At 42.1% G+C, this 22,718-nt stretch overlaps 1 protein-coding gene across 1 annotated transcript in view; it reads left to right on the top strand.

Moving 5' to 3' along the window:
• Nucleotides 1-22,718, top strand: part of igf1ra (insulin-like growth factor 1a receptor) — an 82,825-nt gene that overhangs the window by 58,165 nt on the left and 1,942 nt on the right. The window contains exons 3-20 of the mRNA XM_053318585.1: nt 6,226-6,526; nt 7,473-7,609; nt 8,778-8,922; nt 9,730-9,938; nt 10,111-10,237; nt 10,881-11,116; nt 11,263-11,430; nt 11,860-12,067; nt 15,107-15,387; nt 15,481-15,623; nt 15,757-15,922; nt 16,030-16,132; nt 16,317-16,387; nt 16,485-16,714; nt 17,223-17,327; nt 17,487-17,646; nt 17,884-18,013; nt 19,808-19,942. Coding sequence (XP_053174560.1) covers nt 6,226-6,526; nt 7,473-7,609; nt 8,778-8,922; nt 9,730-9,938; nt 10,111-10,237; nt 10,881-11,116; nt 11,263-11,430; nt 11,860-12,067; nt 15,107-15,387; nt 15,481-15,623; nt 15,757-15,922; nt 16,030-16,132; nt 16,317-16,387; nt 16,485-16,714; nt 17,223-17,327; nt 17,487-17,646; nt 17,884-18,013; nt 19,808-19,942 — 3,055 coding nt within the window. The remainder of the gene's footprint in view (nt 1-6,225; nt 6,527-7,472; nt 7,610-8,777; nt 8,923-9,729; nt 9,939-10,110; nt 10,238-10,880; nt 11,117-11,262; nt 11,431-11,859; nt 12,068-15,106; nt 15,388-15,480; nt 15,624-15,756; nt 15,923-16,029; nt 16,133-16,316; nt 16,388-16,484; nt 16,715-17,222; nt 17,328-17,486; nt 17,647-17,883; nt 18,014-19,807; nt 19,943-22,718) is intronic.

The raw sequence follows: 22,718 nt of genomic DNA, 5'->3' as shown, positions 1-22,718 counted from the left end.
TTGTGCTGGTCAAATACTCGTTCAAATGGATCTTCTTACCCTCTTTTTTCCATTCTTGCTTCCACATGTCTCTAATAGCTCTCAGACCATCCTTTACCTCTTCAGTGATAAAAACACAAAGTGTTTTCATATGTGACGGTGCTGCATACCTGTGTCCTGTTACTGAGTGCAATCAACAACAAAGCAACAACAACAGCAGCAGCAGCAGCAGCAGCTGCTGCAGAGTAGACAGAGGCCTGAGGGTAGAAGGAAGGGGTGTGTGTGTGTGTATGTGTGTGTGTGTGTGTGTTGTTGTGACTGAACGCGAGTGAGGGGAAATGCCACGCATGCCTGAACACACAGACCAGCACATAGTTGTGTGAAAAACACATTGCTGGTCTTTAGTGGGCATGGGAGTGGAAGAGACCCAGAAACACTGGAACGAGGAGGAATGGGCTCACACACCTTTGTGCACAGGACTGAACAGAGATTTAGCCAAGCTTGCCTGAGCCAGGTCTCTGCGTGAGAAAATCACATCATGACAGTGTGCAGCGTTCCCCTTTTACAAAAAAAAGAAGCTCTGATCAGCAGAACACCCGATCTTGCAGAACACGCACAGTCAGACGCACTCTGAAGAGGTGAAAAACACCACTTTAGATTAGATCACTTGAGACTCTATCGCTGCTGCAGTAAGACAGCCCTGGAATCTCTGATGTGGTTTGTCTTTGGCTGTGAGTGGAGGAAGCATCCTCTCTCTGGTCGTCTGGGCTGATGTGGTTTAAACAAGTGTCTGGAGTGATCCAAAGGGGTCTCCCAGGGAGGATCGGGTTGCCGGATGAGGATGTGGCCTGATGGAGCTCAGGGAGCTGGGGGGTCGGCCTGCGATCTGGGCTGCAGCAGCCCCTGCTAGGCCTGCCTTCTGCTACTGTACTCCTCTTAAGCTACCTTACTGTCTGCTACTGCTCTCAGCTCTGTTAACCCAAGCTTACCCGCACTGACTCTGCACAGAGTAGGAGGCATTGCATCCCTACAGTGCAGTGGATTACTATAGTGTGCAGGAGAGTGAATACTTCGGTAAATGGAGGTGATGTAGAGATAAATTTAATCATGTCCTATTGGCGCTATGGCCTCATTTATATTGCGAAGCAGAGGCAGCCAGCATGATTGACACTTAATGTGCAGCCACTACAGTACCCTCCTTCATAATCATGCAGTAAAGCTATGTGGTGGTTCTTATTTTCCTACACAAACTGAAAAAAATGCAGATTTTTACTTTACTATAATTATAATCTTGCATCTAACTAAACTGTCTTGACAAGCTTTACTTCCAACAGAACACTTTAATTACAATTTCAGCTCCTGTATAGCCCATTCATCTTGGTATATTAAGTGCCTTTCCAGTTAAGGGTCAGCAGTGTTTACAGGAATAATTTTAGTCAGGCTTGTTGTTGAGTAAGTGACATCTGCACAGGTTTTCCCTTAACTTATGATTTCTCTGAATCCGTGGAAAAGCCATGCTTAATCACTATGGTTACGACTCCCCCTCCCAATTCCTGCTCAAGAGAGGACTTGTTTACCATTTCTGCTCCAGACTCAATAACATGTCAATCATCAGGATTAGAACCTCCCCTGCCTGCCTGCCATTGGTCCAGCAGACAGCTCCCAGTTTAACCCCCACCCTCTACCCCCTCTCCGCCATCCCTCCTCTCCAAGCCCCACTGTGAATAATGAATGATTTCCCAACTGTCTGTCACGCTTCCTACTTATCTTCAGTGACACAGGGAAAACATACTGCGCTTTGATATGTTACAAAGATTTAAATATTTCATGTTTTATTAGATCTTTTTTATTTAAAATAGTTTTAGCTAAGATTGGTTTGGGGACATTTGATCAGTTTACCAAATTTCTTTTTTTATTTTCACACCATACTTCATTTTCAGAGGTGGCAGTGGCGTGCTGGCAGTAAACGTGTCGCCAGCATCCCAATGTAAACAGTGTAGTAGTCTACTTACACAGCGTGCTCTCTAGCACACTGGACATGACTTGCATTCAGATGAGAAGCAGTGCTGCACTGCAATACTCTTCCTCTCAGGCACCAACATTTTTATTCAATAAGTGATGCATTTGTTGGAGAATCCAACTTTGAACCCTTTCACTTGTCCTCCTACCACACACACATGCACACACATAGGGGAAATAAACACTCTCCAAAGCAGATTTGTTGAAATCAGGCCATCTTGTTATCTGATTGAAGCAGTTTTTTTGTTGATACTGACTGTGGGGAGAAAGGAGGGGCAAGGCATAGTTGAAGGGCTCTAGGTCACATGACCCTGAACCCCCCCTTTTGCATGCTCCGCTTTAAGAAGGCAAGGCCAGGAATAAATTTAATGCTTGCTGCCTCTGTTGCTTTGCTGCAGGCTCACATCATTTTTTTTCTGCCTGAAAGTGGTACTTACATCTTTGCATGTTATGTTTAAAAAATTTCAGCTATATGCTTCTCTTTTATTATCTCACATCATACTTCATGGTCATGTTTGTGGCCAGAATGCCCTCCTCTTCTCAGGTTTCTGTGTTGTTGCAGCAGAACAAGGGATTAACATTCTCCCCCTTGAATCCTCTGCAGCCTGGAACATTCTGCAGATTCTTCACATAGTCCAGTGACTGGAGGATACCTTTTGAACAAAAAACAAACAGTGCACGGCACTTGTCTGTCTCTTGGCCTGTTGATGCCTCCTCCTCCCCCTGCTCCTGTATTTAATGGCGGGTGGAGGGATGCACTAGCTGCTCTGAAGGAGACTCCTTGGTGCTGATTGTTGTCTCGTTTACTACTGATGAGATGGACCCAGCCACTCCTCGTGTCGCAGTGCTCTGGTGAACAGAAGGGGCAGGCCGGCGGTTGGCTATGGTGTCTGACCTTACTGTTTGCTCAGGGAAGGAGCAGGAAGGAGGGGGGTTGTGCAACTACTGTATGAGAGGGACAACATCATAAACCTCCCTACCCCCACTCTTAACAGTTTGACTTGTTTGACTTTGCAGACTTATTTATATTATAGCCAGTTTATTTGTTCTCTGCAGCTTTGTCTTTCAATAATTGCTTAATGTGATACAGCGTATAATTCAATTTGGTCCAATCCCAATCTTCTGATGTGTCTTATTAGTTCCTGCTCATATTAAACGTCCACTCAGGAGACTACAAGGATGATGACGACTTATCTTAAGAGGAGCCCCTTGTTAGGTAGTCCCTTTCCTTTGAAGTAGTGGAAACCCACAATGCCCTGCATAGCTATGTGTGGAGAGCAGCAGCGTGGAAATAGGGCCGCATTAGGAGCATCTATAAATAGAGGATTGTATCCTTGATACCATGGGTTGTTTGGTCACACAGTGAAACCGGGTTGACTTATATGGATTTAATCCCCCCCTCCTTGCACTTTCTTCTAGTGGAAGGTATGCATGTTTGGAATTTCTCTTCATTGAGGAATCTTTTAAAATCATGCAAGGAAGGGACCTCCTCCAATAAGGCTCATTAGAGTTTGCTTTGGCTGCCCCCTTTTGGTAGAATTCCAAGAAAATGAAGCCTTGCTGTTTCTCACTCTTTTTTTTCTGTTCAGTCTGCAAATGTGCTACAATGATCTGCCTGCTTTCACCACACTAATGTCCGCATCATATTTCCAGTCAAGTCACAGCTTTTATGCGAGAACTTGTGTGTGTTGGCATTTGATGTTGTAGTTTTAAAAAAAGATCTTTGCCATTTCTTTTGGACTAGATCCAGAATAGTTAGAAACACACAGATGATGAAGTACTGCAGGAACAGTCAACTCCTGGTGTGGCAGAACATGTAGCGTAAAGCTATACATGGCACAGAAAAGGCCATATAATGAAATACTGTACTCACTCATGCTATCAAGAAACACTGTAACAGCTGTATAGTGTCTGTGTCTGTTTTTATCAGGAAACAATTCTTGGAAATTCCTGAAGGAATATCCAAAATTTCTTTAAAGGAAATAGATGTTTCATTTTTTTCCTTTTGTCATAGAATCTTGAAGGAATTTTCCAAACAGACCATTTCGCCTCCTTTGAACTACTGGATTTAACTAAGTGCGAAAAAAGAATGACAAGTATTTGAGAAACTGTCGAGTCGGGATGGTCATTCCCCTTGTGAAGCAAAACTGGAGTTGGCACCGTGGGAGTGTGTGTTTGCTCTGCAGCATTGCTGTGGTGTACTGTCACGTTATTAACCTACACAGATGTTTTGTAAAGCAACATGAAATATTCATCAAGAGATTAGCTTCGGAGCCGGCTTCATTTCCTTGACTGATTCACAAAGCGAGTGCTCTGACACCCGCATTTAATTTAAAAGCAAATAAACAAGCAGAGCTTCTTTCCCCTCTCTCTTGCATGTGCACACATGTTAGACACATTCTTCAAGTGTACTCTTATAAAAGTGTGTGTTAATAGGATAGCTCAGATGAAGACATAGATGACAAGGAAGTAATATGTGTAGTTTCGGAGTCTTGCAAATTATAATAATACACATGAAAGAGACTGATAAAATGTGTGTGTCAGTGTACTTTTTGTCTGGGTGTGTATGGTTGTGTGTGTGTGCACATTTCCTTCCAGCTCTGGCTTTGCACCAGGAGGCGGTTGCTAAGGAACCAGGAGTGCTGTGCCTCTTATTTCAGTTCAGTTCAGTTCAGTCCAGCGTAGTTCAGTTCAGCTTTATTGCCCCTATGGGGAAATTTGTCTTGTAGCAATAACAAAGAGCATAACAACAAATAGTAAACACTTAAGGCCCCAATATACAAACAACACAAGGTTGGGGGAGGGGGAGGGGGGGCAGGGCTTTACTGTCTACGTAATTTCAAATAAGGCTGAGTTTTGCAGGAATTACTGTATGATAGATTTATTATCTGTAACTCATTTTCCCAAAAGACACATGAACCTCAGCCTTTTCCCAGAAATGCTCTTGTCTTGCCTAGAGCAGCTTTTTATCTATACAGAAACTCCTCAACCAGGGAACAATCAGCGGCTGAAAACACCTTGTCACCAGGCCATTCATACAGGTTCTCCAGGTGCTTTTTCTATGCTGTGGACTCGTTTGAAACTAGGACAGCCCTACCTGCAGTGTCTCAAGATTAGTTAGCAGTGGGAGTCATCTGCTTTCTTCTCTTTACATCTGCTTTTCGTGTATTGCTTCTCTATAAATAAGCCACAGTAAAAAAAAAATGCTTTTGAACATTAAAAACAGACGCCTCCCATGTGTCTTTTTTAAATTGTGTCACTGGTAATTTAGGTGTAAGGCAGTGGAGTGATCATAAGCAGTTGGTAAACAAGCTAAAAACAAGCACCAATCTAATCTCCTTGTGTCCTGTTACCTATGACCTATTATTAAGTACTCCCAGGTGTCTTTTTTTGGTGGGGTGTTTGGACATATTTACTCTTTAGAGACAATGACTGACACATTAATGGTCATTTTGCAAGCTCTCTGAGATAATTTGTCAGGAGGTAAAATCTGACAAATGTCTGTCCCAAGCCACTGGAAAGTGCTATGTGTTATTGATAACACATTGCCATGGGTTTGGGTCCCTTACTGATGCTCAGCAAACAATGAGACACTTCTATTATTCATGTTGCTCAAGCTTAATTTGAAACACCCCACACAATCATTTTTTCTGTCGGTATTCTCACAGCCTGCAAGGACGTGCAGTAGTTTGTTCTTAGAAGCTGCAGTGATAGTGGGAGTGAGGGTTTTGTCTTTTCCACAATTATATAGCAAAATATTCATAACATAACAAGATAGATTTGGCTTAAACAACTCAATGATAAATCTGCTACCATTAATTTGTTTTTCGCATTGCTGTCAAAGAACAGATGATACTGCTGGTGTGATGACATTACAGATGATCTAATTAAGTAAGGTCAGCTCTGCATTTTAATAAAACAGCTGGCACAGACTTTCCCGTGACAGCTAAACATTTGTATTATTATTACGTATTACGTTATTGTTGTTAACGTACCTAACAATAATACATCTTTATTATCCATGCCTGCTTTTCATCATTTTAATATCTTCACATTCTTCTTCATTTGTACATGACATTTAAACCACAGTCTGGGTTTTATCAGCATTAATTTAGTGTCTTTTTGACCCTTATCATCCTTGGTTTTGTTGTAATCGTGTCCAACAATGCAGACTGTTTACACCCACCCAAAACTGACCTCTTCCCCATCTTTCTGTGTCTCCTCCAGTGTGTCCAGACCACTGCAAGCATGCCTGTACAGACAAGGGGGAGTGTTGCCACAGCCAGTGCCTGGGCAGCTGCACTGAACCCAACAACGACATGGCCTGCTCTGCCTGCCTCCACTACAACCACAATGATCGCTGTGTCCCAGACTGTCCCACAGGCACTTATAAGTTTGAGGGCTGGCGCTGTATCACCTTGGACACGTGCTCCCAAGTGCACCTGACAGGCGACCCCCACTTTGTCATCCACAGGGGAGAATGTATGCCCGACTGCCCCTCCGGTTTCACACGCAACGAGACTAATCGGTAAAGACGTACCCTTCACTTCTAGTTTAGGTCCTGATGATTTGGATATGCCGTGCCAGATGAAACACTGAATGTACAAAATATCTGGAAGAGCTCCTTAAAATGAATCGTTTTACAGTGTCAATGATTTCTAAAATATTACTCTTTAATGTTTGGTACTTTACTGAAGTGAGGTGTTTTAGGTTGAATTTGTACGGGATCATAACCTGATCTTTTACACAGAAAGATCCAGGAATGCTGTTATATTTTCCTAGCTATTGTTCTGTTAAAAGCAGTGTTGTTTCCCCTCAGTATTCACTGACACTAAAGCAGCTTGTGTTCACTGTGCATTTCTGAATTATCCTTAAGCTGAACTTCACCTGACCTGGCCCTTCACAGGTTCATTTCTTAAAATAGGTCTCAAACTGGAAGGGCTAGAGGTTAAGAGTGTGTTAGATTAACTTTTTAGATTTTAGAGACTACTACTCAAAGGTTGTAAGAAGAGACTCAGCTGAAGTGTCTTAACTGTCCACATTTCCCCCACTTGACTTTTATCTTTGTTTGATATTAACTTAAGATAAGACAGTGTCTTTTTACGTAATTTTCCTCCCTGTTTGGACTCATCCATTCCCAAACTTTCCATGCCGACTCTCTGTTGCTTTATATTTTTTGGCCATAACACTGCTGTTTTGTCTCTGAGGTCAATACAGTGAGTCACACTCTCACGAAACAGAGTTCAGATGAGGGCCCATAAAAGATTAAACTCTCAGTGTGAGAGGTGACCTTGTATCATGCAGTAGATTTATTTGCCTGAATCCTTTGGAATGCTTGGGAGCTAGGGAGTGGACAAATGATTTCAGGGTGAAGTAAAAAGGTTCACATAAGATTTAGCTCACAGTTTTCTACTTTTTTCCCCCTTGTCTCCTCCCTCTCATTCACTCCTTCCCTCTGCCTCGGCTGTCTTCAGTATGTTATGCAATGCCTGCAATGGCCTATGTGATAAGGTCTGCTCATCCCCTGTCATCGACTCTGTGAATGCTGCTCAGTCCCTGAAGGACTGCACTGTCATCTCAGGCAATCTGGACATCAACATCCGCCATGGAAGTGAGTGCAGCTATGCAGCAGTGCATTGCTTTTAACACCACACTTACTATACATTTAGACAATGTAACTTTGCTTAGTAGACCAGAGTATACTGCACCCCAGGAAAACTACATCAGCCACAACTAAGCAGACACAGTAGTAGAATTTCACTAAATAAAATATTTAAAGGACAAGTTCACATTTTTAAAGTTTTTCTTAAGTCAGGTGCCCAAGAAGAAATCATTACTCCTGTTCATACTGGTCATTAAGAAATCCCTTCATAATGTACTTAAAATGTAATTGATTGGGGGCAAAATCCACAGTCCTCCTGTACAAAAATGTATTTAAATGTTTATTTGAAGCTAATACAAAGCTGCCCAAATTAGTCAAACCAATATCTTCAAACGTCTTTTTAGTGCCAAATTCCCTCTTCTTGTTGTTATCCTTGTGTATCTGCTTTAATTGACTAAATCAGATGGCTGAAGTCTCATTATCTTCAGCCTTTAAAGACACTTTTGCTCAGAACGATGACTGTGGATTTTCTTCCCCAGCACTTAGACTGAAAGTGAATTTTGGAGGGGATCTTCTGTTGGTCTGTATGAACTAGATGAATGATTACAGCAAGAAAACCTGTGTCAGTTTTAATCTGGGCACCTGAGTATTGTTTTAAGACAGACTTGACAACTAAAAAAATCGTGAACCTATCTTTTAACTTGGCCACAATCTACTGCATAATCCTTTACTGACTACAGAACTTTACTGCACCATGTTGCACTTGACCACTGTGCCCCTATTATAATTACTGAGACAGACAATAAAGCAGAAGAGTCTGCTGGTCTAAGCTGCTGGGATGCACAGTGACAGCCACAAAATCAACATTACATCGGCTTCCTGCAGTCTAATCTAATTATCCCATTATGCTATAATGCTATTTATTTGTTCAGATGACAATGTGGCTCACCAGCTTATCTCCACATATGATCAAGCTTATACACATTACAGTAGTGCTCAATGGAATATCTGCATTAAGAGCTAGTCTGGTTTAGTAACTGTTGAGGTCCATGTGGATTTTTTTAATGTGGCTTTTTGCTGTTTTGTATCTCTGTGTGTGTGTGTGTGTGTGTGTGTGTGTGTGTGTGTGTGTGTGTGTGTGTCTCTGTGTTCGCACGCGTTTATCTCCTGTCCCCAGATAACATAGCGTCTGAGCTGGAGAGCTTCATGGGATTGATCCAGACAGTGACGGGCTATGTGAGGATTCGACACTCCCACGCACTTGGCTCGCTGTCCTTCCTCAAGAGCCTGCGTTACATCAATGGGGAGGAGCTCATGGACAAGTATGGCTTGACTGCGCTGTTTGTCTGCACTTTCTGCCTGTGAATGTATGCATGCGTGTGTGTGGTAACTGGGGGAATTAGAGGACATAAGCAGACCACAGCCCAGCAGGGAGTTTGCCACCAACATTTCATTGAAGTTACATAAATGTCAGAGTGAATTCCTGTTGAATGAGTGTGTGCCATGGACATTGACATAAATGGGGAAATCTAAATATAATCTTTTGGATCCTGTGTCTCGTGACACTGCTTACAGATATTTCTCTGTCATTTTAAAAATGATTCACAAGGTTATTCTGACAGGCCAGATAAGTATGTGTGGCTGCATAGCTGAATGGACTGCCTCAGGTCCATCAGTCCCCTCTTTAAAAGGGATATCAGCAGCAGTCTTAAAAACTTTTGGTAGTGGCCAATGGGGTCATGGGAAAGTCTATCTTCCCTTCTTGTTGTCATTTCTCCTAGTGTAAAGTTTCACTTGGGGGAATGCTGTTGAACATGGCAGGCATTCCCGTCAGTCTGGAGGTGCTCTTCTATGTCACTTGGATTGCTGGAGCTCAGAGTGTTGGCATGACACTGTTTCTGTTTCATATCGTTTGTAGAAAGCCCTGCTCATTGTCGGATAGGCACAGAAATCTGAACTCATGTGATGTTAGTGTTCAACGCTGCCACCAGATGGCAAAAAAGCTATTTTTAGCCATATATTCCTGACAACTCCAGCTTCCATGAAACATGTTCTTATTCAATAAAAACACTTTTTTTGGATCCACATGAGACTATTGTAACCTCCTCCTGATCTCTTTCCACTATCAGAATATACTCATTCTCCTCCATCAACAACCAACACTTGCAGTACCTGTGGGACTGGAGTCAGCACAATCTGACTATTCGGACCGGACGTCTGTTCTTTAGTCTGAACCCCAAACTCTGCATGTCTGAGATCCATGAGATGTGGAAAAAGACAAACATAACGGTGAAGCCACAGGAGGGTGATTTCCGCAACAATGGTGAAAGAGCCAGTTGTGAGTATAATCATGTGAACTTTGACACATTTTTGTTGTGAGTCACCTCAAATGAAACATTCAATCTGTGATTTTTGTATTCATTCATTCAGTGTATCTGGACATTTAAAAAGTCATAATATGTTTAATTTTGTATATATGTCTCATTAAAGGTCATGCTCTGTCTCAACAGGTGAAAGCCATATGTTGAGGTTCTTGTCTAACAGCACAACAAGCTATACAATCAGGCTGACATGGGAGCGCTTCGAGCCACAGGGCTACAATGACCTTATCAGCTTCGTAGTCTACTACAAGGAGGCGTGAGTACTCAGAAGGAATCCTCCATACCACAGTACCGTATCATAAAAATAGCTCTGCATTGGAGCTGGATGAAACGTTTTTTTAAAATGCAAAAAACATGTTGGACATTCAGAATTTTCAAATAATTTTATGAAAACAACATCTTAGATGATCATGCCTGTCTGGTTTTGCATACTTTACTTCAATTGCTACTTACACTTCACATTACTGCAAGCCCTTTTCCAATAAGAAAAAAAGTCAATTTTTGAACTTTTGGATTTGTTCTGCCTTCGAGGCGCTCTGATTTCAGATGACTTATCTTTTAATTCACTTTAATGGAAAACAAATAACCAAATTTACATCATCCATGTCTGCTTATTGTTTGAGATCTGGGTTTGATTACCTAACAGATCTTCATATTGAACTGGTACAAAGCAAAAGAAATGGCTGCTCGAAGGTTGGCAATCATGCAAAAAATTGTGGGACATGCTTTGGGAAATACAGAAAGAATTGCAAATAATGAGTTAATATATGCAAAAACGTTCAAGATCATGTGTTCAAACATAACCTAGTATGTGTTTTACTCATACCAAACAATCAATTTTAATATGAGTAGATTTCTTTTAAAATCAATATCACAGCCATGTTTTGTGTCTCTACCAGCCCTTTCCAGAACATCACAGAATTTGATGGGCAAGATGGCTGTGGCTCAAACAGCTGGCACATGGTGGATGTGGATCAGCCTCCAGATAAAAACACAGACCCCAAAGTCAGTCTTCAACACCTCAAACCATGGACCCAGTATGCCATTTTTGTGAAGGCAATTACCTTGCAGGTGGGGGACAAACACATTACTGGTGCCAAAAGTGATATAATCTACATTCGGACACGTCCATCGCGTAAGTCTGACCATCACTCTGTTGGCACCAATACTGTAGTTGTTAATTAATGTATTTCTGATGCCTTTCAGTCATTACTGTACATAACCAGCTAAACATTTTAATATAACAAACCATATAACAATATTACTTTGGTCCTATTGCAGTGCCGACTATGCCCAAAGACCCTCGTGCCTACGCAAACTCCTCAACCAAGCTGGTGGTGAAGTGGTCACCTCCAGTCTATCCCAACGGTAATCTGACCTACTATCTGGTCCGCTGGCAGCAGCAGCCTGAGGACAGGGAGCTCTACCAACATGACTACTGCTCTAAAGGTTTGAATCACTCATTTTACATAACAATCAAACCTTATTTATCGTCTGAGCTTTTCTACTGAGACTTTTCTTGTCATTTAAACAAATAGTTTGAGATTTCGGGAAATGTGCTTATTTACTTTCTTGCTGAGAGGTAGATGAGAAAATTGATACCACTTTCCCATCTGTACAATTGATATGCCACAAACAGTAGGCAGTTAGTTTAACATCTGTACAATAATCTGAACAAAAAAAAATGAAGTGCTCAAAAATAAAAAGTTTTTTTACATTAAGGACAGAGCAATGCCACATCTTTCCCCATCAATCTTCTCAACCAACTCTCGCAAGAAAGCTATTAAGTCCTAACTTCTCAAAATGCTATACTGTACCCATAATACTGAAACATGACTGCATACAGGAACTTAACTATCCTGCTTTTTGCTGAAACAGAGCTGGGGGTCCCAATCCGGATCCCAGCATCAGGATTCTCAGAAATGGAAGAGAACAGCAAGCCCACCAAGTCAGACCTGTCAGGGGCAGATAAAGGTCCGTGCTGTGTTTGCCCGAAGACACCTGAGGAGAAGGACCGGGAGAAGGATGACCGTGTCTTTCTGAAAGTTTTTGAGAACTTCCTTCACAATGCCATCTTTCTGCCAAGGTATAGTAAACACAGACAGAATAGAGCCTCAAAGTGATCTCCTTAAAATGTTTACAACATCATAGAGCTCAGCCTGTTTGTGTTGATGTGTCAAAATGTGGAATGAGTTTGTGGCCCATGTGCTACGACGACTCTGACGGGATGCGAGCATGGGGTGCGTAGTTGGACTTGACTGCCCGCCTGCTGGGCTTGGCCCTTTTGTTGGGTGGTGCAGATGAGGAGACATGCTGAGCAGGATCCAAAGCCTTCTTAGCACTCTTGTGGCTTTCTGTTGCCGTGGCAATGGTGGCACGGAGGATGTTAGGACCGAGCAGGCAGCAATTTAGGCAACACAAACAAACCCAGGAGAGGGAGGTGATTAAGGAGTCTGAAGGGCCTAGTTGGGCTGCACACTCTTAGCTTCTTAGGCTTTTGTTCTCCACAATAGCGACTGACATCTGTGTTGTGTTATCATTTAACTTGCTTGTGGCTATGAATGTTTCACTGTTTCGAAGACTGCAGCTTTATTCTCCTCCTGCACTCCTTTATTTTCATATAGACAATCACACACGATCTATGCGCAGATGTGTTTGTTAAATTGGTGATCTGTTTCGCGGTGTCGTCCATCACAGTGCAATATGGAGAGCTTTAATATACTTGTGGTTTCTTACTAAGAACACTCAGCAGGTATATCATAAATCCATATTTTTAAACGATACCACTGAGCCCCAAAGTTCACTCATTCAAGCAGCAATATGGTGCCCTTCTGCTTTCCAACCCAGTGCTATTGTAGAATTGGATCGATATATCCTTGGAGAAAGAATAATAAAACATAGCTTACTGTTGCAATTTAACTCATACCCCCCCCCCCCCACACCCTCCTCCACTTCCTCCTCCTCTCTCTGTCTGTGTTGATTTGTTATAGTATGGCTGTCTAGGAAACAGGCGGGTGGCAGGTCTCCGGGCCCGCAGCGAAGGGCTCAGCCTGTGTATGCACAGACTCTCCACTGTAACAGAGCCGGCATTATTACACACCACTCCAGGGAAATGGCTCCAAAATGGGGAGGTTTTTTCAAAAGTTCAGGGTTTAGACCCGGGGTGAGGGGAAAGAGGGCAGTTGAAAACAGAAAGAAGAGGAAATGTTTTCCATTCTGTCCCCCTCCACTCGGCACTCCACTCTCCTCCTCCCCTTGCACGCTCTCTTTGTCCGGGCCTCTTTTTTTTGTGTGTGTGTGTGTTTTTTCTTTTTTTTTCTGGAGTGAGACAGCTGCCAGGAAATGTACAGTGAATCCATCTGGAATTTAAATGAATGAGGGAAGAGCCTCATCACATTGGCTAGTGAACACTAGAAGACAAACAGAAAAGTAAGATAGGCAGACGGATTTACTGGAGGAGAGCAGGATGGCTGCCAGGAGACGTTCTGGTACAATCCAAAACCTGTTATCAGCTGACTGGAGCATTTATTTACTGTAATCACCTGCTGCTGAAACTCATGATAAATACACACAGATGAATTGATAAGGACTCTGGGGAAGTTGCCTCTTTTAACGTCATATCCAGAGATCTGCAATATTGCATGTGTTACTGCAACAAAGGTGCTAATAATGTGCCCTACTCACTACCAACTGAATGTGTAGTCACGGCTTTCCTTGCGTAAAAGGTGGATCTTTTTTTAGCAGGCGAGGTCAGGACTCTAATTGTAGTAACTCACTAGTTATAAGGTCATGCTTCAGTCAGCTGAGGAGCTTTCTCACAGGACTGCCCTGCTTAACCCAACGCTGTTATGGCACAGTAGATTAGAGCTCTCAAGTTCTCTTTCTGGCCTTTGCCACCAATTATCAGTGTGGTCTATCCATATCTATTCCTCTTGTGGTCACTTATATTACAGCAAATTAGTCTAATGCATTTTTGTCTTTACATTAAATACCACTGTCAGATTATATTTTTGATATATTGTCAGTATAGTTTTTTAGCACAAGATTTTGACTGCACCACACCAGTCATAACTGTCAGAGAGGAATGTTGACATGTCTGTGCGAACTGGTCTTTCCCACGGATCTGTCCATGTCTCTCCACTCCTCCTGTCTGCTCAAACGCAAAAAGATAAACCTTTGCAAAAAGATAACCTTTGCTTAGTTAACTCTGCATTTTTAAAGGCCCAGTTGAGCAGAAACAATTAATCAACTGATGGAAAAGTAATCGACAGCTCTTTTGATAAATGATTAATTGAATTGTTTCAGTAATTTTCTTAAGCAAAAAATCACTTGGCAAATGTGAGGATTTGCAACTTTTTTGTCTTATTGTATGTGATTGCAAATTGAATATATGTGATTTTTGGACTGGCATCACCGCAGGCTTTAGGAAAGTGGAATGGGCATTTTTCACCTTTTTTAAAAAAAAAATTTTTTTACATCATCTTGTTCCAAACAACCCCTCTGTAACAGCTCCATGTACAGTAGATCACATAGGTTTGACAGGTAACTGTTAACTGTATGGTAAGCATACCCTGTGCCCTGTGGCATCTGTTGTGCCTCTGCTGCTGCCACAGTCACAGCTGTCAGCACCTCTTTGCCCTCAGTAATGACAATGTCCAGCTTCAGACGGCTCCACAGCTGCACGACAAGACTGTGTGTCCATTCCATTCAAAATTGGTCAATATGATTCAACATTTTTGTTGTTTATTTGGATATGTTGGACAGCAGGTTTCGTTTTTTTTTTCTTAGTCTGGAAAAATCTCTCTTGTTCTCTGTCTGTCCACCTCACTATGGTCTGTCTGACCTCATCCTGCTACATATCTCCCCAGGGAGTAGCATGCAGCATCTGGACACACAGCACACACACAGTCAAAACACACACTCAGTCTGCCTGGTCGAGTGAGACGATTCGGCTTTGTGTAAAATGCTTTTGGGAGCCATAAACAGGCAATTGTAATTTGCTTCAATGGGATTTCCAGGACATTCCTTGTAGTGTTTTGTTTTTCTTCATCATTTTAACAGTGCTCACTTTATTTAAAACAACTTCATCATAGTAATTGCATTGATTTTTCCCTCTGTATTTCAGACCTCCAGATCGTCGACGTAGAGACCTTTTTGGTGTGGCTAACAACACTCTGATGCACAACGGTAGAGGGAACACCACCCTTGGCCCAGGGGACAACAGTACAGATGGCATACCTCCTATCAGGGAGTACCCCTTTGCAGAGGAAAAGAGCACCGCAGAAAGCTTAGAGATCCCCAACCTGCGGCCCTTCACTGTCTACCGTATTGACATCCATGCCTGCAATGAGGAGGTGGGGCGCTGTAGTGCTGGAAGCTTTGTCTTCTCCAGGACCAAACCAGCAAGTAAGAAAAACACTCATCTGGATACAACCTTTGATGGAAATGATCGAAGCATCGTCATTATAATATTTTTAACACTGTATGTGTGTTTCCCAGGTAAAGCAGATGACATTCCTGGAAAAGTGATCTATGAGAAGAATGAGGAGGTTGAGGGTTCAGTGGTGCTGCACTGGCCAGAGCCCGCCAAGCCTAACGGACTCGTCCTGATGTATGAGATCATGTTCCGTCTGGGGACTGAGGTGAGTTGGCAGGAGAAAATTAAAAGTCTTAACTGTCAGCTCATATGGCATAAACCCCAAACAGGACACTCCATACCTGAGTCTTTTCTATCCCTCCCTCTCAATAATCACAAAATATTTGTTTTTCTTTCAGCCTGAAAAACCTGAGTGTGTGTCACGTCAGCAGTACCGTGAGCACAGAGGGGCTCGGTTGACCAACCTGGGCTCAGGGAACTACTCTGCCCGTGTGCGCGCCAAATCTCTAGCAGGGAACGGCTCCTGGACGGAGAGCGTGTCATTCTACGTACCTCCACCCAAAGGTAATGCGACATGTCTCACACATTAAATACTATATTTACTTGATTAAAGTACAAATTACACATTTAGTCTTTGCTGATCACTTTTATTGTTCTGCTCTATCTGACAGAAAAAGATGGTGTTGCGTTCTACGTGATCATCATAATTCCCATCTTAGCAACACTTTTCATTGCCATCCTTACCACGATTCTCTTCTTTGTCAACAAAAAGAGGCAAGTACTTACATGAACAGGCTCATTGCCAAACTAAGTTACTTGATTGTTTTCATTAACATTCCCCTGTGGTAAAGAGAAGACTTCCGATAGAGAGTGTATATATACATATATGTATTATGTATATACACCATCCACAATCAGAGCTGGCTGCTGGCTAACTGAGATGTGTTTGTGTCAACAGGAATAGTGACAGATTGGGGAATGGAGTCCTATATGCTTCAGTCAACCCAGAGTACTTCAGTGCTGCTGAAAGTGAGAGCCATTTTAATGCAAAATTTCAAATAACTATATACATTACATTGCAATGTGTGTACATGGTGTTGACCTGCTGTCTGCTGTGTACTGCCAGTGTATGTCCCAGATGAGTGGGAGGTACCAAGGGAGAAGATCAACATGCACAAGGAACTGGGTCAGGGCTCCTTCGGCATGGTGTATGAAGGCATCGCCAAGGGAGTGGTCAAGGATGAACCGGACACGCGAGTGGCCATTAAGACAGTCAACGAGTCAGCCAGCATGAGGGAGCGCATTGAATTTCTGAATGAGGCCTCTGTCATGAAGGAGTTCAACTGTCATCATGTGGTAAGAGGGACAGAAAAGGGCCTAACATGTAAATCGTCAGGCACCTGAAACTAATGTAAATAAAACATCACAGTACGGTTATAAATAAACCAACACACAATTACATTGAACACAGTCGCAAGTCAGGCCTTTCGATTATCATTATTTCATAATTAATCTGCATAGATGTAGAGAGAAAGAGGCTAGCAGGTCACTACTCAGGGAGCTGCAGCCTGAGGCAGGGCTCAGCCTCCTGCAGATTGTGTACATTCTCTCATCAGCGTGATCACAGCCTTAATAACTACGTTAAACAGATGTGCTTAAGATTTCCCCTTTGGAAAGCTGCAGTTACAACCTTTTCATAAAGTCTGGCTGCTAAAAAGCCAAACACTCTATTATTAAATTCAATTTGAATAATTAAAAAGAAACGGATTAAAAAAAAAATTCAAAGCAAGTTAAAGACATGCTCTTTTCTTTTTTCAGAGTTGAGTTATGCCTGCTGACCTGTGCTATATTGTGTTTGGTGTAGGTGAGGCTGCTGGGTGTGGTCTCTCAGGGACAGCCAACCTTGGTGATTATGGAGCTGATGACTCGTGGAGATCTGAAGAGCCACCTGCGCTCTCTTCGCAAAGAAGTAAATCTCGCTCTCCCACACCTACATGCACCTTTCCACACACTGTATCCATCCCTCACTTTGTAGTATTGAACTGAAGAAAGCTGAGAAAGATGACATGAAGACTGTGGGGTTTTTTGTGCCCTTTACCCTTTGACCTCATCTCTTGTTCCTCCACAGAATTCCACCAGCCAGGTCCTACCCCCACTTAAAAAGATGATCCAGATGGCAGGGGAAATAGCCGACGGCATGGCGTACCTAAATGCCAACAAATTTGTCCACAGAGACCTGGCTGCCAGGAACTGCATGGTAGCAGAGGACTTCACTGTGAAGATCGGAGGTAAGTCAAGTTAATATGATGCCTCCAGCCACCCCTGGTTGCTCTGTGCTGAACCAACTCTGCTGGCCTGGAAAATAAGTACATGGATTTCAGCAAGTGCCTGAGGCAGTTAATGTCGATGGACAGAGGGAGGGAGGAGGTGAGAGAATGGATGAGCTCTCAGGAGCTTCCTCTCCCACACAGAATGAGTGATATTTAGTGGCTTCCCCAACCTCTGTTTTTGCTTTTTTTCTGCAGATTTTGGCATGACCAGAGATATTTATGAGACAGATTACTACCGAAAAGGAGGGAAGGGCTTGCTGCCTGTCCGTTGGATGTCTCCAGAGTCGCTGAAAGATGGCGTGTTCACTACAATGTCTGATGTCTGGTATGAGAACACATCACTCTCTTATATACACACACACACACACACACTCAGAGAGCCTGCATTATACATGTATAAACCTGCCCTAATCCAGGGGGCTTGCAAAGTATTTCAGAAATGTCTGCATATTGTGTGTGTGTGTGGATACTCTAAAACAGTTCATGCTGTGGAGTCAAAACTGCAAAAACATACAGATCACGGCCCATATTTGTAACGACATTCTTTACTTAGCAGTTAGAACATGCATTTCTTGTCGTCTATCATTTCTGTGTATGCCATGACAGCTAGTAGTACTTCCAAAACTGTCAAAATCTTTTTGTTTCTAGCGGGCTCCCTGGAAATTCTTCTCCTCATGAAAAAATATTATAGCAAAGGATAATCTTTTTTTTCTCCTGACACCTTTTTTTATGCCAGCTTTTGGAGAAGTCTCAGCATTTTTCTATCAGGCGCAATATTATTGTGGAGAAATAAAAGTGTTTACTAGCTCCCTTGCAAGTTTTTGTTTCCCAACTCCAAGTGTCCCACGGGTCAATCCCAAAGAGTGGGCTTAAACTGCTCCAGATGTTCTCAAATGAAAGGTTACAGTGCCAGCACAAACCCACCTCCACATTGCATACTATATCATCCGCTTTGATGTTGTACAGACGAAGTTTAGTGTAAGATGAACCCATTCCAGGCTCCTTAGGAATCCATGAGTAGGTGACTTTTTTTATTTAGTTGATCAAGAAAAGCTGTCTGAATGTGGCTTTGTCTGTCAGTGCAAGACTGTTTCAGCCAGTTATACGCAGTGTTGTAATAAGGCTGTTTTAAAGTCTGTGGAGTGTACTCTCAGAACTCATGCCAGTGGAGAAATTATGACTAGCACGAGTGAACAAATATTGTGGTCTTTCTTAGTCAAGTTAAGAATTTCTCCATGAACAGTTTCATAGCAACCTCATTGCTAGGGGGCTTGAGGTAAAACTGAGGAGACGTTTACTGTAAATACTGTACTAAGGCTTGTCCTGCAGTAATGAAATCATTACAATTCACTGGCTGGTACACTGATACACAACCGACATTATTCTTAATACTTAATACAAGTCTCACATAGTGTTGATAAATGAAAGAGAAGTCTCTTTTGAGCACTGATTCTTTGTTTTATCTCACGTCATTCTCTAATATCTTCTCCTCGTTAAAATGATTTAACAGGTTACTTATATGTGTAGATAATGTAAGAATTTAAGACTGCAGTATTTAAAAAGTGTAATATATTTTTATACGACACAGTTAGAATGTGCTTTACACGGTTGAAGCAGGATTAAAACATTTCAGGGCTGCAAAAAGAACCATATCAGTATTTTTTGCTAATTTCATCAAAATATTTTGCCTGTTTTCGAAATAAATAGGAAAGTGAAGAAACAAAGAATCTTGCATCTTTTGACCACTTATGCTCACTTTATTTTATATTATGTATATATATAGATTTCCATCAGGTAAAATTGATTACACTTCTATTATACTCATTATCCATTATTATATGTGATTCCATTATACTATCCATTGACTTCTACCTGCTGAAGGTCTGAGGGCTGAAATGTCATAAATGAGCAACAGTCTGCATACTTGTTTGGTTCCTCAGTGTTGGTGTGCAAGAACATTGTCATAAAATGCAAAAACACTGTTTTATTTAGATGTATTAACATGAATAACTGTCCATGGTGATGTGAACTGACAGAATTTTTAAACCTTTCTACAGATGCTAATAAGAGGCTAAAACATAAGCATATTTTATAAATTTGTTCTCATCCCTTGCAACAGGTCATTTGGTGTTGTGCTGTGGGAGATCGCCACATTAGCAGAACAGCCTTATCAGGGCATGTCCAACGAACAAGTGCTGCGCTTTGTCATGGAGGGAGGGCTCCTGGATAAACCTGACAACTGCCCTGACATGCTGTAAGTCTTTGTGTATCTGTGATCAATAACTGTAATTTTGCTGTTTTAGGTCCTTTAATTAATGCTGCAGCACCATTGAAGGATGTATTGTTTTATCCTCTACTGCCACGTTCTTGCACTATGTGTGTCCCATTAATATTTTGCCCGGTGTCTATTTTAAGTTGTGGCTCTAAGTGTGTAGCATATCATATGGTGTGTCACTGAGGTAGAGCCAAGATGAGGCCTGACATTAACGTCACAGGTTAAATGTGGGCCATTGACGACATGGCCCTGGTGGTCAGCTGGCATTGAGAGGACTCCTCACCCATCTGCCTCGGCCCATAGAAGGGATGCCACGACCCGTGTGTGAAAGATGCCCCTCATTCCTGCCGTTACCAAGGGCCATGATGACGGAGATGGTGTCTGTCTGTAGGCAAAGGGAGTGAGAGAGACACAAAGGATTCATTAATTCATTTATAATTCATTAATGAATCACCACAGCTGTTAGAGAAAACACAGCATAGCCCGCTTGTCTGCGTATGGTGCTGCATACCGGTATATGCATGTCTTCTCTCCCATTCTGACCTCAATAAGAAGGCATTCTGCTCTCTCCCCTCCCACTCTCCACAGCTGACCTCACCTTAGAAAGAGCGTGAGTGAAAAAAAAACAAGGCTAACTGTTATGCAGACACAAACCTCCAGTTTCTATGGCAGCCTGACTGTTTTGCCCTGATTACAGGAGTGTGTGGATTGTGTTACAGAGGTGGTGGGTTTGGGGAGGTGGGGGTGGGGGTGGGTTGCCTCCTGGTCTGTGAGAAACACACAGGGAAGTTAGGCTGCTGCTGGTCGCCTCTGGTATAGTGACTAAATGGAGATTTCCAGAAGGCTGCTAAAGTGTAGTGAACTCCAAAGTTCACACTAAGCCTGGATAGACAGATACAAGAAGAGGAAGTGAGCAGGATAACAGAGAGAGAGAGAGAGAGAGAGAGATTAGATCATATTTGGAGAGCTTTGAATGCCTCTCCCCTGTACGGTCTTTCCCATGGTCAGGTAACTGTGGGTCACTGATTGGATTACCCATGTTTCTGTCTCGAGTTTCCTATAGACAAAAGTGCATTTTCTCTTGCAGGGTTGGAGCAAAAATGAATGACAGACTCATATTAAACATCACAATTTATTGTGGAATGTGCAGTATCACTTACAGTGCTATTATACATCAAGGTTTCACCACACTGGGGACACTGAATGTGTGAAGTTGTGCAGTTCTGTTGCAAGATTCGAGATGCGAGATTCCTGTTCAAATGTATTAAACCTCCACTATTGATGTTTGGAGACTGCTCTGCTCTCACACTTGGCCTGAATATGTCTGTTTCTGATTTGATCAGTTTTTCAAGGTCTTTTAGTCTATCTCTTAGTCTGGTGAAATGTTGGCTATTGTCCAGAGCAGTGCAGATTTTTGTAGAACTGCCTTGACTGCCTCCAAATCCCATTTTGAAAGCAATATTGTAACACTTTTGCAACTAGATATTTGTTGGTAACACTCAGCATTTAATGTTTCAAAATAAAATTGCATACAAGGTTAAGCTCAGTTAGTTATTTGTGCAGCATATTTGGAAGATTTATATTGCCTTTAATGTATCAAATAGAATAAACAGAATAACAGAATAACAGAATAAAGGAACTAACATGATTTGAAATTAAGAATGTAAACATATAGTATAACACAAGTGTATAAAGGTTGTGGTTTGACCCGTCTCTCATGCCAAATTTTTAGTGTCTGTAACACTGGGAGTTGTTACATGTTGACCAGTGTTGCTAACTGATGATCTTTCAAGTATAAGTAAATGTTGCCTAATGGCAATAGCATCTGTCTGTGCATACCATGATTGGCATGATGCTGACAAGAAGTCAGGATTTACTGCAGTGTTTGTTTTCTAAATTTGCATCAACAAGCCTCATGCACAGCAACAGATGGCAGAGGGCTGAGTTTTCAGCAGGGCTATGCAGACAGGTTACTCTGGAGCGTTGGCCCAGCTCCAAGCATTACACGTCTTTTTCACGGGAGGTCTCACTGCCTGGGTTTGGACATCTGAACGTCAACTTTAAGACACTTGCTGCGCCCATGAAAAACAAGTCAGAGCAACCCCCCTACTGCTTCAGAGTATGAAATGAGGCGCGTGCTTTGGAGAGCTCTACCCATAATTCCTCAGTGCAGAGAGGAGCTGGCACCCAGCTGCAGAGGCTGATGTAGACTGAAAAGAGACCGCTGGGAGTGAGGGAGAGAAAGAAAACAGGGGAGAGGGAACAGCAAGAGTGGAGGAGAGATGGCTGAGGTGTTTATGTCAGTGGGTCTTAGAGTATTCTTAGCTTGTTTGTGTATAATTGAAGTTGTGGTGTGTGGTACAGCACCACACAAAACTGTAATAATTCTCCCTTTTATGATGTTGTTTTGACATTCCCATAGCTCGGCTGCTGGCCTGGCACAGTAACCTAACGCGTGATTTACTGTGCTGCTGTGTACATGCTACATCACTGATTTTAATCGGCAAGTAGTAATGTAGCAATGAATCTAATATATGCAAACTTCAAATGTCTCAATTGAACTTGACATTAAAAAATAAAAATATTTAAAAAATTAAAAAATAAATATATAAATAAATAAATGAATATATATATATATATATATATATATATATATATATATATATATATAAATAATACGCATGCACTTTTGCTGTCCACTATTTCACAGAATTTTTGTTATCGAAACATTTTACTGGATGCCATTAAATGATAT

This window comes from Scomber japonicus, chromosome 5 (assembly GCF_027409825.1).
Source record: "Scomber japonicus isolate fScoJap1 chromosome 5, fScoJap1.pri, whole genome shotgun sequence".
In the NCBI taxonomy this organism is placed as follows: Eukaryota; Metazoa; Chordata; class Actinopteri; order Scombriformes; family Scombridae; genus Scomber; species Scomber japonicus.
Note: the sequence above shows the minus strand (reverse complement) of the source record. Positions and strands in the feature narration are given on the sequence as shown.